Source organism: Micromys minutus, assembly GCF_963924665.1.
Source record: "Micromys minutus genome assembly, chromosome: X".
Classification (NCBI taxonomy): Eukaryota; Metazoa; Chordata; class Mammalia; order Rodentia; family Muridae; genus Micromys; species Micromys minutus.
The window spans coordinates 42943725-42963388 of record NC_137970.1 but is presented as its reverse complement, the minus strand read 5'-3'; the positions used below and the strand labels follow the sequence as shown (position 1 = coordinate 42963388).

Sequence of the window (19664 nt, the reverse complement as noted above, 5' to 3'; positions counted from 1 at the left end):
TACACAAAACACTAAAAATAAATACTTTGGATAGCCAAAGCCATCCCAGCCACAAAGACTGATCCTTGTTTCCATGGTAAACTGCACAGGCAGAGCTAGAAAACAGCACAGTGCCGGCCAGCATAAAGCAATACCACAAATCCACTGACTAGAGAACCCAGCTATAAGCTCATGTAGTGATAACCACCAGATAGCTGACATTAATTTCAAAAGTATATATTTTAGAGAAACCTTTTCAAAAAAGCTTGCTAGTAAAATTGAATAGATGCACGTAGAAGAATGAAATTATATCCTTATCATCTTGCATTTTCTCTAAAAGCCAACCCCAAATTAACCTAAGACTTAACCCTGAACTGGTGAAATTGTTAATCCAAATAGCATAGAAAAATATCTCAAGGCATAGGTATAAGAAAGGACTTTCAAAAATTAGATTACCTTTGCTCAGTAAATGATGCTGACAAATGGCTAACAAGACCTCATACAAGTCAGAAGCACTGCACAGTTTCCAGTTAAAGGAGTGAAATGACAGAATATAGAATGGAAGAAAATCTGTTACTCGAATATCTGGCAAGACTACTATCTAGAATATAAAAAAAAAATAGAATTTAGAAAAGTAATCTGTAAGATATCCAACAATTCAATTAATAAGAAAACTAGTAAACCGTTCTCATCTGTAATACAAATAGCTAATAATCGTATAAAAACGGTTCAAACTCACTACTGTTCAAAGAAATAGAAATTACAGTTGCATTGAGATCCTGCCTCATCCCAGTCCCAGTAAGCAGTCATTAAGAAAACAGAAGAGACCCTTACACACTTCTGGTAGCAAAGAAATATAATCTGTTCGCTATGGAAATCAGTATGGGGTTCTTCAAGAAAATTTCTCCTGGATATTTACTGAAATAACTCAAAGTCAACATACCACCAATATTCTTACACATGATCAATGTTTTATCACAGCATTATTCTCAGTAGCAAAATTATGGAACTAATCTGTTTTCAACTGAAGGACAGATAAATAAAGTGTGGCACATAAAAACATGAAATACTTTTCAGCTATAAAGAATGACAAGGTTGTGTAATTTCTTCAGGAAAATGAATGAAACTAGAGAAAATCATTTTAATAGAATTAAGTCAGAAATACACATCATACACTTTCATCCATTTATCATACTTAGATTTTTTATTGAGGTACATTAAATCATGTATTTATATATGACCTAAAAGTCTAAGTAAAACTGTCCTAAAGAACAAATGAATAGAAGGATAAGATAGAAGAATAAGGGGATATAGGCAGGGAAATATGCTCAGTGTACAGTATATACTGACATGACATTGTCTTTACAAAATATTGTGTCATATGTAATATATAAACATAATATGAATTTGAAAAAAATAAAAAGAAAAGTTATAAGGACAACTAAAGAATACCCTACAATGAAAAAATAACCTTGATGAGATACTACAACTGACACATTTACAGCCATAGATACTAACATTAAATGGGAAAAAGCTATAAAGGTGTGGTTCAGGTATGGTTTGGCCATCATAAAACACCCCAAGTGTTGAAATTTACACCCTATTGTAAAGTAGTAAAATGGTACACATTTGATCCAGCTACAGCATTTAGAGATGTGATCTTGGGGAAGTTATTAAGGTAGAACACTGGGGAAAAGTTTATGACGAGACTAAACGAGCATACACACATTCATTTTCTGTCTCATCATATGGTGGCTTGTACGATCTCAAAATTCAAGGTCATTGCCACATGAGGTTCTCAGACCTTACACTTCTAGAACTGTCAGCCAAATAAATACCTCTTATTTGAAAAGTAGACTATCTCTGGTGTTTCCTTATAGTAATCAAAAGTTACATGTTAGTACACATAAACAACCTAACTTACATTTTAAGGAACTTCGAAAAGAACTAATATTATCTTGTACATGATGAATTATTAGTTTAAACACAGGAGTTACTGAAAATACAAAAGAAAACCTTCCAAGAACTCCAATTCACCAGTTAATTGCCTCTACCTTTCGTTAAGCTACCCACCTAGCACAAGAAGGTAATGTATTCAAAGGAATAAATCAGAAGACTAAAGTACAGGGACTGCAAAGCCTTTGTCCACTAAGTGTTCCAACTCACCAGGCTCAGCAGCCTGTGGCCAGCCAGTACTAGATTCTAGAACGCCATGGGCATGTATAGAATATGGTCGACTGGCCTTATTCTTGAACACCACAGTCAAGATATCACCAACCTCTCCTCTGATAAGTGGACCTGAGACATACAAAAGAAGCACAAGGTTCATTAGTAGAGGAGTGAAATGGTAGTTAATCTTCAGAAGTCTTAAAATTGGTATCACTACCCGCAGCATGAGGGTACTTCAAGAACAGAGAATAGGCTTCCTATTATCTCCACTTTCCTCACTCTATTTTCCTCTACATAATAACCAAAGACTCTAGAGAATCTGAATTTTGCAGACTAGTTGATAGTAGGACTGAAATCTTGCCATACTTAGCACATAGAAAAGCTGTAGTCTCTTCAGAAGTAAGTAGTTCTTGTCTGCCTTAGGATAATAATAAAGAAACCCATTGTACAAAAGCCCCATATGGCTTTGATTAAATTGATATATGGGAATAATAGTGCTCTATTTATCATTTTATTTTTAATTCTTGGAGTTTCTAAATTATCCTGCCTCTGGAGTTATAAAATCTACTACCTTCAGAGAAGCCAAGTTTCAAAGGTATAGAAAACGGAAACATTTTTTTTTTTTTGTTACATGTTACAGCAGAATTTATATTTCCCTCTCTTTCTTCATTATTTATATTCATGGGCATTTTATAAAATAGGGCCATACTTTTAATATTTTATATGGAAAATCTGAAAATAAGAGATTGGAAAACCTCCCTGATATGACATAGATGTCCTAGAATCAACCCAGTATTTAGATGCTAGGATAAAAGTAGATTTCCTTACCCAGGATTCCCAAGTGCTCCTCTGGTCCAGACCTTGGCTGAGGCCTTCTGAAAGTACCATCAGTGTATTCCCTGAATACAGCTTTCTTATATTTGGAACCCAGGAGCCCATCTTTGTTGCTCAGGAAAACATGGCCATAGCTAGAGGAATCCAAATAATGCTGTTAGCATCTGGTCTTCGACCTTTATCTTCAGATGTGGGGAGATTAAGTTAGAACTATTCTCATGTCCAATAAGGAAGGGAATATAGATATAATGTCAAATTACATTACCATAACTAAAAATAGTTTCTGAACCTATGTATATTATTTCCATCATCCAGATAGGTATTTGCAGTATACTTCCAGTATAACTTACCTAAGAACCAGCAACCTGTGACTTTGATTCTAGCCTTAATAGATTCAGATTTGAATTTTTTTAAAAAAGGACAAGGCATAAAGTTTCATTTGAGTATCAATAGTTGCCATTGGAGATAAAAAAAATGGGAAGATATAGAAATTTACAGATTTCTCATTATAGGATACTTAACAGTTGACAGTGTTTATCATTCATTTTTACAATGAACTTTCCAATAGGTGGGTCTCAGAAGTACAATAACTAGTCCAGTGTTGACAGGATTATGTGCAGAGGCACTGTTGTGCAGAAAGGAACACAGGACACAAAATGAAGCCTGATGTTTCTACCCTTGATCTCTAGTAATGTATTTTCAGCTAGCATGTTAAAAAAAATCAAAGCTGACAAAAAGAAATTCACATTTCTTAACTTTCACAGAAAGTTCACGTGAAGACTTCAGCCTAAACAACCAACTTACAAAGGTCAAGAATTGACAAAGGACAATGAAAGTACCACAAAGTAGAGAGAAGTATTATTAATAATGCCTAATAATCATTTTAATAATATTAAATTTAATAATATTTTAATATTGATAATACCTCAGCTTGCATTTTCTTTTCCCTCATTTTAATAATAGTATCACCTTGGGTTTATTGAGACATATGGTTGTTCACATAGATGTTACATTGTTCATGTTTACCTACAGTTACATATTCTCATGTGAAAGCTTAGGAGATAGAATATGAGAAAAACATGAAATATACAACTTCTACATCTATCTTTACAGGCAACATTGCTTACTGTAACTTGAAAGCTGGGGACAGCCATAAATAAAATGAGCATCTTGATCCCAAAGATGAAAGAAGGAACTGAGGGCAGCATAGTTCACTTGCCAGAACTGGATTGTTCATATGTAAATAACAGATAAAGTTGTACCTTATTTATACTAATCTCTTTTGGACCTTTTCTGTTTCACAGCTTAGTCTGTACCTTAATAAATGACTTTGAGACATTTCATTGCTTGAATAAATCGCTATGAACTTTAAATCCTAGTGCAGGTAAGTTTTAGCTAATTAGAAGGGAAGCGAGGCTAAGAGGGCAAGAATGTAGCCAAGTCTTTTTCTTCAGCTCAGTGGTAATGAGTAGAGAGAAAAATGAAGGACCAGAATTCAGGATCCCTTCATTCTGATCTCAGTTCTTCTGGCATCATACTCCGTGCAATTATAAAAATGCCTCCCATTTTAGTTTTCAGAACTTCACCCACAACAGGATTTTGTGAGCTGTGATCACTCCTTTTCCGAAGCCTTACCTGTCCTTCTCAGATGTGTTATGCCATTCCAGTTCCCAGCTTCTGTCAGGGCAATAATCCCACTCTACCTCTTCTGCCATGATATAGTAGACTCTTGAAGTTTGGTAATGTTGGCGTGGGCTGCCTTGATGACTAGAGCACTGAGAGACATTATAAATTGCCTGCATCCCTGCTTCTCGGTGGCTGCCTGCTTGGCAATAGATTTCAAATATCCCTAAAAGATGATCAGAGAGCAAAATCTGAGAGACAACGCTCATCAGAAGCATGACAGCATGACTTCCCTTTCCTCGTGATACTGCAGAGGTTTTTCTATGAAAACGCTCTTACATGCATTAAACTGCATTGCAAGCTTATTGAGACTAATGAGCACAGATGTCCAATTCCAAAGCTACTGGATTATAAAAAATAAAGTTTTACAAGAAAATAAGGAATTCTCCCAGGCTTCCGAAATCCTTAGAAACTTCTATTTTAAGATGGTGGGTAACCCTAGTTGTTACTTATTAGCTAAGCTTATAAACTTAGTATCTGAATGTTTCAGTTCCATCTTCAGTAAATTAAGAATGATGTTGCTTACTTCGTTCAGCTGTTTTACAAACAAATATAATATGGCTGGCAATACTATTTATCAAGTCACGGTTTTTGCTCCAGGAGTCTGGCAAACTGAATTGAATCCTTGAACTCACAGTGGAAGTAGAGACCCCATTCCTAAAAGTTGTACTCAGATTTTCATGTGTATCATACCATACATACACCCACAATCACAATCACCCATACATATCATATATGAATACATGGTCAATAGTAATTAATCTACAAGGAAATACAATTGTGGTGTGTGTGTGTGTGTGTGTGTGTGTGTGTGTGTGTGTGTGTGTGTGTGTGTGTTCAGTAAGTAAAACTAAACAGATTAATAATTATTACTTGGTAAAAAGCATTGAGCTCTTTTTTTCCTATGAAATACTTCAAAACAAATCATATTGACTTCAATATTTGAAAGAAACTGTCTGATCACATAGATGTTTACATGTTCTTCCTCTCTCTCTCTCTCTCTCTCTCTCTCTCTCTCTCTCTCTCTCTCTCTCTCTCTCTGAGACAAGCTTTCTCTATGGAGCCCTCCCTGCCTGTCCTAGAATTAACTCTGTAAACAGAGATTCACCTGCTGCTGCCTCCTGAGCACTGAGATTGAAGGTGTGCATCAGCTCATCCACCTTACATGGCTGATCTTTGAAAGGTATCATTCTATGTTTCCCACTATAAAATTTTCAGACATCTATATTGGATATCTGTTATAGGGAGAGATTTCTGGGCCTGCCTTTAGCCACAGGTTTCTATGTCATAGACTCCAGCTCAGATTATTTTAATCAAATGAAGCTATCTTCGATTTATTGTTTTCATTGATCCCTTAGCTTGCTGCCCACTGCATACCCTACCACGACAATCATCTCATCAATCACAAAGCCTCTTATGAACTAACTGTCCCTAGAGTATCAGTCTAGTCCCATTTCCACAACCAATTATTTTGCTATCTTTCTGACAGGTGTGATGGTACATGCCTGCAATCCCAGAACTTGGGATGCAGAAACATCAGAATTGGTTATAAGCTCAAAGCAGGTCTGGGATATATAAATAGTTTTCATACAGTTATTATATAGCAGAATTGTGTCTCAAACTACAAAAAATCATATACACAAAAAGATTTTTATAAGTTTTATTTACTCTACTATCATAATCTAGACTGTAGAGGGGGTTCAGTTAATAAGGGTTTAATGACAGTGCATCAGCACATAGAGTGATTTATGATTACTGCTCCACAGCCAAGCCAGTAAGGTGACTTCAAAAGTCTTGGCACTTGCTGACAAGCATGGCAGCTTGAGTTTGCATGTGGACCTCACATGAGAGAAGGAGAAAGCCAGTTCCACAAAGTTATCATCTGACCGCCATGCTATGTGAGTGTTGTGGCATGCAACAACTCACCCACAAATTAAATAAATAAATAAATAAATAAATAGATTAAAAATAGATAAAAACCAAAAGTTAAGTAATGGGTAAGGGCCTGGTGTTTAAAACAATGTAGGATAGCCACTTGATGCTATAAAAACAAGTAGGAGGCATTTTAGAAGAGTCATATTACCTTGCATAAATTTTCTTATATCAATCCTGTTTTTATTGGATATTTTATTTATTTATATTTCAAATGTTATCCCCTTTCCTGATTTCTAGAAACCCCCATCTCATCGTCTTTCTCCCTGCCTCTATGAGGGTGCTCCCCTATCCATCCTCTCCCTCTCACCTCCACATCCAGACATTCCCATACACTGGGGCATTGAGCCTTAACAGGCCTCTCCTCCCACTGATGTCTCACAAGGCCATCCACAATCCTGTTTTTTTAAGCTACTACTTTTTAAACTGTCTTTTGTCTAGGTTCTTAGTTTTGAGCTTCATAGTCTTAACACTTAAAGTTATTGTTACAATTAAAATTTCTCCACATGTATATATTTCTTTTACCATACCGTATCAAGTAGGAAAAAAATTCATTGAAGCCAACATTCTCTAGTTAATGTTTTACTTCCTGGTATCAGTAGTGATCTTTCTCCTCTGTCTCATTTCACTGTCTAGCAATAGCTACTCATTCTTAAAAGATCAGTCTGAGACCACAGTCTCAGTCTGATGTCTGCTTTCCTAGAAATCATTCAATTTGTAGGTTGAGAAAATTTTGTCACAGATCCCTGTGTATTACTATAGTTCTTGGCAGACAGTGTCATCATGAACTTGGTCTACAGACTTACCTCCTTTTCCCCACCATTATTAAGCTGCCTTATTCATTCTCACATCCCTAGCAGCAAAGGCAGGAAGAAAACAAATACTATCTTTAAAAAAGCTTAACAAAAAAGATGCAATAAGGAGTAAGTAACTAGAAAGAAGAGAATACAGAAAAAAAGGCTACAAAATGGAAGAAAAAAAATAGAAGAGAAAACAGAGAGAAATAAAGATGAACAGTAAATAAAGATAGGGTGGTGAGACATCTCAGTGGGTAGAGTCACATGTGGCCAAGTCCATGATCTAAACTAGATCACTGGTATACACATAGTAGGAGAGAATCAATCACCACAAATTGTCTTCTGACTTACACAGGCATACATGGGTATACACACACATACACACATACACACACACACACACACACACACAGAGAGAGAGAGAGAGAGAGAGAGAGAGAGAGAGAGAGAGAGAGACAGACAGAGACATAGACAGAGAGAGAAAGAGACACAGAGATGAAGAGAGATAGGGAGAGACAGAGAGAGATCCAAGTGGATCAAGGACCTCCACATGAAACCAGATGCACTCAGCAGAACAGGCACTCAGGCCAACTGCCACCAGGAACAGTAGAGATCCAGGAACACAGGCCTGGTGAGACTGCGCTGTGAGTAGCCGGGGAGCAGAGAGGTCTGTGCTAAGCACACAGAAAGTGTGTCCCCCCCATTAGCAGGGGAGCAGAGACCCAGCCTTAGGGTCTCTATTTCCACCTGGCAGGCCCCACATCTGATAGAGGTCTAATATCCAAGGTATACAAAGAACTCAAGAATTTAAACACCAGAGAATCAAACAATCCTATTAAAAATGAGGTACAGAGCTAAACAAAAGTTCTCAATTGAGGAATATCGAATGGCTGAGAAGCATCTAAGGAAGTACTCGACATCCATCAGGGAAATACAAATCAAAACAACCCTGAGATTCTACCTCACACCAGTCAGAATGGCTAAGATCAAAAACTCAGATGACAGCAGATGCTGGCAAGGGTGTGGAGAAAGAGGAACACTCCTCCACTGTTGGTGGGGTTGTAAACTGGTACAACCACTCTGGAAATCAGTTTGGTGATTCCTCAGAAAATTGGACATGGTACTACTTGAAGACCCAGTTATTCCACTTCTGGGCATATACCCCAGAGACGCTCCAACATACAACAAAGACACATGCACCACAATGTTCATAGCAGCTCTATTTATAATAGCCAGAACCTGGAAAGAACCCAGATGTCCTTCAGGTAGATAAATAGATACAAAAATTGTGGTATATTTACACAATGGAGGACTACTCAGCTATTAGAAACAATGACTTTATGAAATTCTTAAGAAAATGGATGCATCTAGAGAATATTATTCTGAGTGAGGTAACCCAGTCACAAAAAGAACAGACATAATATGCAGTCACTGATAATTGGATACTAACCTCAGAAACAACTCACAGACTATATGAAGCTCAAGAAAAACAAAGGCCAAAAAAAAAAAAAAACAGACTCAGTCCTTCTTAGGGAAAAAATGCATAGTACCCTTTCAGAGTGTGGTACACCTGGACCTCAAATCATTAATAATCCAAGAGCTAAGATAAAATAGCCTTGTGGCAATTTTTGGCACTCAAAGATCATTATGCTTAATCTATACTCACCAAGAAAACCATTTCCATGTTACTTTCTGTCCTACATGTACTTATGCTTATGGTAACTAGTGGGATTTCTATGCATGCTATCAAACCTCTAAACGAATTAAGTACTGACAAAAATTATTCATATAATGTTATGCCAAAATGCCTTTAAAAATCTGTAAATGTATCCCTCTTTTTTTTTAAATAAAGCTGTAAGGAAGAAAAAAAAAAGATGGTGAACAATGACATCTTTGACGGTTTTCTTTATCATCAGGGTTTAAGCTATTCATCTATTTATTTGTTTGTTTATTTGTTTGTTTATTCATTCATTTATATGCTTTGCAAATATATTATGATTTCCAGTTTAGTTCTTTTCTGAGAGTCCCAAGTTTGCATATGAGTGGATTTCTGAATCTTTATCTGTTACTTGTGCCTTTTCTTGGGCACTTTTCCTTCTGTTTGATTTGTTTGGTTCCAATGTGTTAGTTTTAGTTTTATTCTGTCGAATTTCATTTTAATATTATCCCTTAGAATCATGCTTTTCTTTCTAATGAGAGACATAAAGGGAGTGAATCTGGATGGGAAGAGAGGTAGGGAGGAACTTGGAAGAGTAGAGGAAGACGACACTGTAGTCAGGATACTGTACATGAGAAAAATCTATATTCAATAAAAGGGGGGAAATTAGAGTAACACCAAGAAGAAAAGAAATGTGACAAGAGTTGAAGGAAATTGGTAAAATTAAGAAATAATATAAAATGTAAGTAAGGGCACAGCTTGATCTTCATGAGGGTTCTGAGCAACTGGAATGTGAATTAGCCCCAAAGCTGTTGCCTACATGTGGAATATGTTTTTTTTCAATGTTATTGGATATTCTCTGTATTTACATTTCAAATGTTATACCCTTCCCCCCAACTCCCCTCCTTCCTCCCCTTCAACTTGCTTCCATGAAGGTGCTCCCTCTCCCAATCACCCTCTCCACCTCAGTGCCTTGGCTGGTTGATGATGTTGTTCTTCCCATGAGGTTGCAAACCTTTCATCTCCCTCAGTCCTTTCTCTAGCTCTTTCATTGGGGTTCCCATGTTCAGTCTGATGTTTAGCTGCAAGCATCCTCATCTGTATCTATATGACTCTGGGAGAGCCTCTGAGGTGACATCCATGTTTGGTTCCTGCCAGTAAACACTTCTTGGCATCAGCAATAGTGCTTGGGTTTGGTGGCTGCATGTGCAGTGGTTCTCCAGGTGAGGCAGTCTCTGTAGATCTTTTCTTCATTCCCTGCTCCTCTATTTGACCTTGTATTTCCTCCCCTGCTTTGTTCTCCCTATGTTCTTCTAGCTGGACTGCCTTGTCTGTCCTCTAGTGAGAGAGGAGGCACCTAGAATCAGACACTTGAAGTGCCAGGGTGGGAGGGGGCCATATCCAGTGTGTCCCAACACACTCAAGAGAGAAGGGGACTGAGGATAGGTGGAAGGATAGTGGGAGTGGGTGGCAGGGAGGTAGGCAGTAAGCAGGATGTAATAAATAAATAAATAAATAAATAAATAAATAAATAAATAAATAAATGAAAAACAAAATGAAAGATGGAGGAGGGGAAATATGGCTCAAAGGGCATCAAATTGGAGAGAAGAAAACATTACAAAGAACAGAGAGATGAAAAGAATATGAGAGAGTCAGACTCATACAGTAGATGGACAGAAGACAGAAGACAAAGGGAGAGTGAAGCAGAAAAATCAAATCTGCGCTTGCTCTTGGCTAAAGGATAACAGCTCTTTTTAAAATGATACCAAAGGGAAGTGCTTTTGTGTCCCTAATGTAAAATTGATTGATGCTTATTAGTGACTCAGAGTTTATTATTAATACTTTCAAGCTAACCAAATTCTGGTGTCCTGTATGAAGAATCTTTAATGTATTAAATTCACACAGTTTGGAGTTCTGTGTGAGAAACCTTTAATATGTAAGTGAAGCATTTTAAGCACCCAGTGTGTATGTATCACATGTCAGGGATGTGAATTTTGGATCTCTCAGGTGCAAAAGGGAACAGTGGTCTGTCAGTCTCCCAAAATCTCCCACTTTGTGTGTTTGTAGTATGGAATGGGTTCCAAGAAAAAAAGAAATCTGGATATATCAGTTCTTCAGAACCTATAGGTTACTACTCTCAGTAACACTGGTCCTTGAAAGCCCCCCCCCCCCTTCAAATACATCTTTTATTTCCTTGTTCTCATTCCTTATCAGGACCTGTTTGATTCTACTTCAAATTCCATCACAAGAAGTAGCTTTTTTTTAAGCACAGCAATGCCCACCCTGTCTTTCCACCCCCAGGCTCTCTTGATTCCTCCATTGCATATCCATGCACAACAGTTTTCAGATTTACTTTTAAAAAATTAGCTCTAAGACAACATCAGCACAAGCTTGTAAAGTTTCACTGAGCACAGCATGCATATACAATTCAGCCAGAGCCTCTTTGCCCCAGCCCCTATCTTCATCAGACAATTTAGCAGCCTGGCCACCTGCTGCTAGAGCAGCAAGTGAGCAAGCCTCTGCCAATTCTTCCCCTGAGCCTACCTGGCCAGTCCATCGCTAGCATTCACCTTGAAAACATTCTGACATTGCACTGCCTTTGCAGGCAAATGATTGCCATGTTACTTGCTACTGATACAAATTGGAGAGTTTGAAAAGAAACTTTAAGTTACCTGAGTCACTAAAATAAAAAAAAGAAAATCTAAGCAGAGACTCAGTTGCCCTCCAGCTCCCAACTGAATAATAAACCTATCAGTAGTGTCTCTCAACAGGCTCATAGATGGACACAGGATCCCAAAGTAAACAAATAAATAAACACATAAGTAAAGAAACAAACAAACAAAATCTTTGACTCTGAGTTTTGTTAAACTATCAGACAAACCCCACAGAAACATTTATGGACATTGCTACAAATAATAAAGAGATTGCTGGCACTTTATTTCTTTCACTGACTTGTGAAAATACAAATTCTGACTAAACTTCTCTAAGTGTTTTCAAACATGAAAAGAGGGCTTTGCCTTCTTCTGGAGCCTGCAGGCTTCCTACTGAGAGAAACCAACTCACCAACAGGTTTCAATGGGTAAACAAGCTCCAAACTAAGCTACTGTTATGGATGTAAAGACTGCTTTTTACCACCCCTTTACAGCCTAAAAATGAAAAAGATTTGCTTTCCAATGATTACTCTCAAAACTCAAGCACCCATATGTCATAGTATTAAAATGGAAAAATAGTACATAGAAACTAAAAGGAGAAATGGGTGTAAAAATTGAAGAAGGTTAAAATGGTTGGGGGTTTTTATATGAAAAGTAAAGCTAGAAAGTTTATGGAAATTTTGAGAGTCTGAGTAAATGACTTAAGGCCTGTGAAATATGAGACATATATATGTATATATAATGTTAAAACATCAATGTTTAATTCATTGACATTAAATTTCTACTTCAAGTAATGAAAGTTCTCACTGGTTATTATTCTACTATTGGGTTACTGAAACTTTAAAAACCATTGCAAATGTTTGGAAGACATGGCCTCAAACACTTATGTTGGGGGTACTTAATTTTATTTTATCATAATTGTAATGATACCTTTATGGGTTTCGTTTTTGCTACAGATCAAACACATGATTATGACTAACTGCAGAAAAGAACTGGCTGCTTTCTCTGGTAGGAGGCTCTCAAAAGAGATTAAAACAGACAATGTTCCTTCTGATGATCTAAAATTTTTATCTCTTTTTGTCACCTTTGAAAAGTTCATGTCTCTCATGGTTATAAGGAATGCCCTATAACCCCAAGGACAAGTCATAATTGAACAAGCTTACTTATTAACAAAATAGCAGTGATGGGGGGGGCATTAAATGAAGTGACTGCTCAGCCAAAACAATGTATACTTTCAATTAAAAAAAATTTCTCTCAGTCTTTTCCCAGACACCTATTAAAAATAATATAAAAAGCAAGGAGTGTTATCCAAACCCATGGCTTTATATAAATTCTATCAAGGACCTAACCCATGTCTAGATCCTGTTTCTTCATAACTTGGGCCTGAAGCTTTAAATTTTCATTTAATATTACAGGTTTTCTCTGGATCACAACATGAACTAGAATAAGAAGATAACCTTGTGACAAAAGAGGCACACTTTCCTGAATTTCAACCACAAATAAACTGCACGCTACTTCTCATTTTCACCCCTTACCAAAGTTCCTATTATTACAACATTATTTTGTCTCCCGATTTTATTTCTAAAGCAAGCCCATGCATGCCTGGATACCTGGTAATCTGACTTGCCCTGGCATGGAGGATATGATTCAGAACAACTTAATTATGCCCCTGAATGTATGTATGCAAAGATCCATTGGAATGATTATTGCAGCTATCCTTGCTGCCACAGATAAAGCTACAACTCTGAAAGTATCCTTAACTCAGTCCATCCAAGCTAAAGCAACCTTAAATGCCTATCCTCAAAATAAACATCTTGAAATGGTGTTTGATACTAACTGCCTCAATCCCTCTATTTTTTTCCAGGTTTAAATCACAAACTGTAGTCTTTTAAGGGAGAACCTCTTTGTCATAGTCCTATTCTGCCTTTGTCAACTTTTCAAAAGGGCTACAAAGAATAAAGTGATGCTGGTTTAGGAAGCCCCACAGTACACCATATCTTAACCAGCTCTTCCTTTACCAGTGACCACATCCATTGATGTGTTACTTCTTTAATACAACAAAAGAAGGGGAACTGAAGTGGTGTAATCTGATAAAAATATCTCTTAGATTCTAAGAGATTGGGGACTTTGCTGAACAGTACAGTGTTAATGATATACCTTGAGATCACTTAAGACTTAAGATCTTTGTCCTACTGTGAACATATCCTGTTTGTTTAACCTGCTTTTACAAGAACAATGCAAGAGCTAACTGTACTTTCCTTGGATTTGCCATGTAATCAACATTTATAACCTAAATTAATCCATAGCTATAATCTTAAATTATATATTCTTCCATGACCCTGACCCACAGTAAAGTAAATGTTCTAATAATCATTTGCTAAAAAGACCAAAATAGAGATTAAGAACATTCTTATAAAATGAGTGACCAGGAACAGCTGAGATCCAGGGACACAGACCTGGTGATACTGCACTGCGAGTAGCCAGAGAGCAAAGAGGTCTAGGACGAGCGCCCAGAAAGTGCCCCCCATGGGTTCAGGGGAGCAGGAACTCTGCCATAGGGACTTGGTTTTCACCCAGAGGACACTTGCATGCAGAAAAATGCTCAGGGCATCTGACACCGGGAACAGTGGAGATCCAGGGACACAGGCCAGGTACACAGGAGAGACGGGAAACAATGACTGACAACAAGACCACATATAATCACAAACAACAAGATGGCAAGAGGAAAGGAAAAGAAATTACCCCAAGGAAACCAAGACAATCTGGCAACACCAGAACCCAGCTCTCCCATCACAGCAAACACCGAATGCCAAACACTCAAGAAAAAGAAGACTCAGACCTGAAATCCTACATCAAGATGAAGATAAAGATCCTTAAACAAGAACTGGAGGAAAAGCATAAAAAATAGAAGCTTTCAAAGAGAAAACAAGAAAAACACTCAAAGAAATCAAAGAACTAGAGGAAAACAGAACCAAAGAGATGAAGGAATGGAAGAGGGAATTTAAAACGGAAATTGACACAATAAAGAAAACACTAAAGAAGACAACCCTGAAGGTAGAAAACCTAAAAATGAAGTCAGGAGGCACAGATGCAAGCATTTGCAATAGACTACAAGAAATAGAAGAGAGAATCTCAGGGGGTAAAGACAACATGGAAAACATAGACAAAACAGTCAGAGAAGATGCAAAATCCAAAAAGCTCCTAACCCAAATGTCCAGGAAATCCAGGACACAATGAGAAGGCCAAAGCTAAGGATAATAGGAATAGAAGAGGGCTAAGAATATCAACTAAGAGGCACAGTAAATATCTTCAACAAAATCGTAGAAGAAAACTTCCCTACCCTTAAGAATGATATGACAATGAACATAAAAGAAGCCTACAGAACTCCAAATAGGTTGGACCACAAAAGAAATTAATCACTTAACCCATGATAATCAAAAAGCCAAGTACCAAAAGCAAAGAAAGAATTCTAACTGCAGTAAGGGAAAAAGGTCATGTAACATATGAAGGCAGACCAATCAGAATCACACCCGACTTCGCAACAGAGACTATGAAAGCTAGAAGATCCTGGACAGACATCATGCAGGCCCCAAAGAACACAAGTGTCAGCCCAAGCTGCTATATCCAGCAAAACTATCAATCACCATAGATGGAGAGATCAAGATATTCAAAGACGAAACTAAATTTGCACAATATCTGACCACAAACCCAGCACTACAATGAATTGTAGGTGGAAAATCCAATACAAGGAGTGAAACTACACCCTAGTAAAAACAAAAAACAAAAAAAAAAAAAAAACAAAAAAAACAAAAAAAAACCTAAGCAAGAAAACCAAAACAAGAAAGACATACAGGCACAATTCTGCCACTAAAAGCAAAAATAGCAGCAAACAGCAACCACTATTCCTTGATATCTGTTAACATAAATGGACTCAACTCCCCAATAAAGAGACATAGACTATCAGACTGGATACATAAACAGAATCCAGCATTTTGCTGCATACAGGAAACTCAACACAGAGACAAAGACAGACACTATCTCAGAGTAAAAGATTGAGAAAAAACCTTCCAAGCAAACGGCCCCAAGGAGAAAGCTGGAGTGGCCATTCTATTATCTAATCAAGTAGGTTTTCAACCAAAAGGTATCAAGAAAGATAAGGAAGGATACTTTTTACTCATTACAGGGAAAATTTGTCAGGAGGAACTCTCAAACCTTAACATATATAATCCAAATACAAGAGCACCCATATTCATAAAGGAAACCCTACTAAAGCTCAAAAGATAAATTGCACCTCACACAATAATAGTGGGAGACCTCAACACCCCACTCTAATCAATGGATTGATCATGGAAACAGAAACTGAACAAGGCCACAGTGAAACTACCAGAGATTATGAACCAATTGGAATTAATAGACATCCACAGAACATATCATCTGAAAACAAAAGAATAAACCTCCTTAGCAACTCACCGCACCTTCTCCAAAATTGACCATATAATCAGACACAAAACAAGCCTCAATAGATATAATAGATTGAAATCCTCCCATGCATCCTATCAGATCACCATGGTCTAAAGCTGGTCTTTAATAACAACAAAGACAACAAAAAGAATATATACATAGGAAATAAACAATGGTCAATTAAACTTAAACAATAGCATGGACAAAGAATAAAGAAAGAAATTGAGGATTTTCTAGAATATTTGAAAATAAAAAAAAAAAAAAAAACAACACACCCAAACCTATGGGATGCAATGAAAGCAGCACTGAGAGGAAAACACATAGTGCAGAATGCTTCCAAAAAGAAACTAGAGAGAGCATACACTAGCAACTTGACAGCACAGTTGAAATCTCTAGAACAAAAAAAAAAAAAAAAAAAAAAAAAAAAAAAAAAAAAAAAACCAGATACAACCAAGAGGAGTAGACGGCAAGAAATAATCAAACATAGGGCAGAAATACACCAAATAGAAACAAAAAGAACCATTCAAAGAATCAACAAAAACAAGATTTGGTGATTTGAGGAAATTAACAAGATTGATAAACCCTTAGCCAGACTAATTAGAGGGCAAAGAGAGAGTATCCAAATTAACAAAATCAGAAAGGAAAGTGGAGACTTAACAAATGAAGCTGAGGAAATTCAAGAAATCATCAGATCCTACTACAAAAGCCCATACACAACAAAGCTGGAAAATCTGGAGGAAATGGATAAATTTCTAGACAGATACCGGATACTAAAGTTAAACCAGGACCAGGTAAACCATCTAAATAATCCCATAACACCTAAAGAAATAGAAGCATTCATCAAAAGCCTCCCAACCAAAAAAAGCCCAGGTCCAGATGGGTTCAGTACAGAATTCTAATAGACGTTTATTGACGACATAATACCAATACTCTCAAAACTATTTCACAAAATACAGTCAGATGCAAAACTACCAAACTCATGTTTCAAGGCCATAATAACCCTTGATCTTAAACCACACAAAGACCCTACAAGGAAAGAGAACCTCAGACTAATCTCGCTTATGAACACTGATGCAAAAATACTCAACAAAATCCTTGCAAACAAAATCCAAGAACACATCAAAATGATCATTCCCCACCATGATCAAGTAGGCTTCATCCATGAGATGCAGGGATGGTTAAATATATGGAAATCCATCAACGTAATACACCATATAAACAAACTCAAAGAAAAAAATCACATGGTCATCTCACTAGATGCTGAGAAAGCATTTGAATAAATTCAACACCTCTTCATTTTGAAAGTCCTGGAAAGAACAAGAATAAAAGGTCCATACTTAAATATAATAAAAACAATATACAGCAAACCAACAGTCAACATCAAACTTAACGGTGGGAAACTTGAAGCAATCCCACTAAAATCAGGGACTCGACAAGGCTGCCCACTCTCGCCCTACCTATTCAACATAGTACTGGAAGTCCTGGCTGGAAAATTAGACAGCAAAAGGAGATCAAGGGGATACAAATCAGAAAGGAAGAAGTAAAAACATCACTCTTTGAAGATGACATGATAGTGTACATAAGTGACCCCACAAATTCCACCAGAGAACTCCTACAGCTGATAAACAAGTTCAGCAAAGTGGCTGGATACAAAATTAACTCAAAGGAATTGGTAGCCTTCCTCTACTCAAAGGAAAAACATGTGGGGAATGAAATTATGGAAAAGGTACCCTTCACAATAGTCACAAACAAAATGAAATACCTTGGTGTGACTCTAACTAAGTGAAGGACCTGTACGACAAGAACTCCAAACCTCTAAAGAAGAAAATTGAGGAAGATCTCAGAAAATGGAAAGATCTCCCATGCTCATGGATTGGAAGGATCAACATTGTAAACATGGCCATCTTACCAAAAGCAATCTACAAATTCAATGCAATCCCCATCAAAATTCCACCCCAAATCTTCATTGAGTTGGAAAGAGCAATGTGCAATTTCATCTGGAATAACAAAAGACCTAGAATAGCAAAATCCATCCTCAACAACAAGAAAACATCTTCGGGAATCACTATCCCTGACCTCAAGCTATATTACAAGGCAACTGTGCAAAAAACTGCATGGTACTGGTACAGAGATAGGCAGGTGGATCAATGGAATAGAATAGAAGATCCAGAAATGAGTCCTCACGTATATGGTAACTTGATCTTCGACAAAGGAGCTGTAAACATTCAATGGAAAAAGGACAGCCTTTTCAACAAATGGTGTTGGTCCAACTTGCACTCAGCATGCTGAATGAAAATAGACCTTTTCTATCTCCTTGTACAAAGCTCAAGTGCAAGTGGATCAAAGATCTTCAATTAAACGAGATACACTGAAACTATTAGATGAGAAAGTAGGGAAAACCTTAGAACACATAGGCACAGGAGAAAATTCCCTGAACAGAAAACCAATGGCTCATACTCTAATGTCAAATATCCACAAATGGGACTTAATGAGATTGCAAATTTTCTGTAAGGCTAAGGACACTGTGAAGAAAACAAAACGGCAGCCAACAGATTGGCATAAGATCTTTACCAACCCCACATCTGATAGAGGGATAATATCCAAGGTATACAAAGAACTCAAGAAGTTAGACACCAGAGAATCAAACAACCCTATTAAAATGGGGTACAGAGCTAAACAAAAGTTCTCAATTGAGGAATATCAAATGGCTGAGAAGCATCTAAGGAAGTGCTTTACATCATTAGCCATCAGGGAAATGCAAATCAAAACAACCCTCACACCAGTCAAAATGGCTAAGGTCAAAAATTCAGATGACAGCAGATGCTGTCGCAGATGTGGAGAAAGAGGAACACTTCTCCACTGTTGGTGGAGTTGTAACTTGTACAACCACTCTGGAAATCAGCCTGGCGATTCCTCAGAAAATTGGACATAATACTACCTGAAGACCCAGTTTTTCCAGTTCTGGGCATTTATCCCAGAGACACTCCAACATCTAACAAAGACACACATGCACTGCAATGTTCATAGCAGCCCTATTTACAATAGCCAGAAGCTGGAAAGATTCTAGATATCCTTCAGTAGATGAATGGATACAAAATTTGTCGCACATTTACACAATGGAGTAATACTCAGCTATCAGAAACAATGACTTTATGAAATTCTTAAGACAATTGATGCATCTAGAGAATATCATCCTAAGTGAGGTAACCCAGTTACAAAAGAACAGACATAATATGCAGTCACTGATAATTGGATACTAACCCCAAAAAGCCTGAACACCCCAGAAACAACTCACAGAGTATATGAAGTTCAAGAAAAAACAAAGGCAAAAACAAAAAAAAAATGAAAAACCACTATGCTAAATCTTTACACACCAAGAAAACTTTGACTATTTACAGGTTATATCTTGTTTTACATGTACTTTATGCTCATTGTAACTACTAAGATTTTAATGCATACTATCCAACCTTTAAAAAAATCAAGTACTGACAAAAATGTATT

General features: G+C 37.1%; 1 protein-coding gene across 10 annotated transcripts in view; it reads right to left on the bottom strand.

Moving 5' to 3' along the window:
• HEPH (hephaestin) overlaps nt 1-19664 on the bottom strand; it is a gene marked incomplete at both ends in the record, with an annotated part of 92293 nt that overhangs the window by 27451 nt on the left and 45178 nt on the right. For 9 of the 10 annotated variants that reach the window (XM_080910704.1, XM_080910706.1, XM_080910710.1 and 6 more), the window contains 3 exons: nt 2146-2277; nt 2977-3116; nt 4618-4831. In XM_080910704.1, coding sequence (XP_080766830.1) covers nt 2146-2277; nt 2977-3116; nt 4618-4831 — 486 coding nt within the window. Of the gene's footprint in view, nt 1-2095; nt 2278-2976; nt 3117-4617; nt 4832-19664 lie in introns of those variants that run through there. The other variant, XM_080910705.1, reaches the window with a different exon arrangement.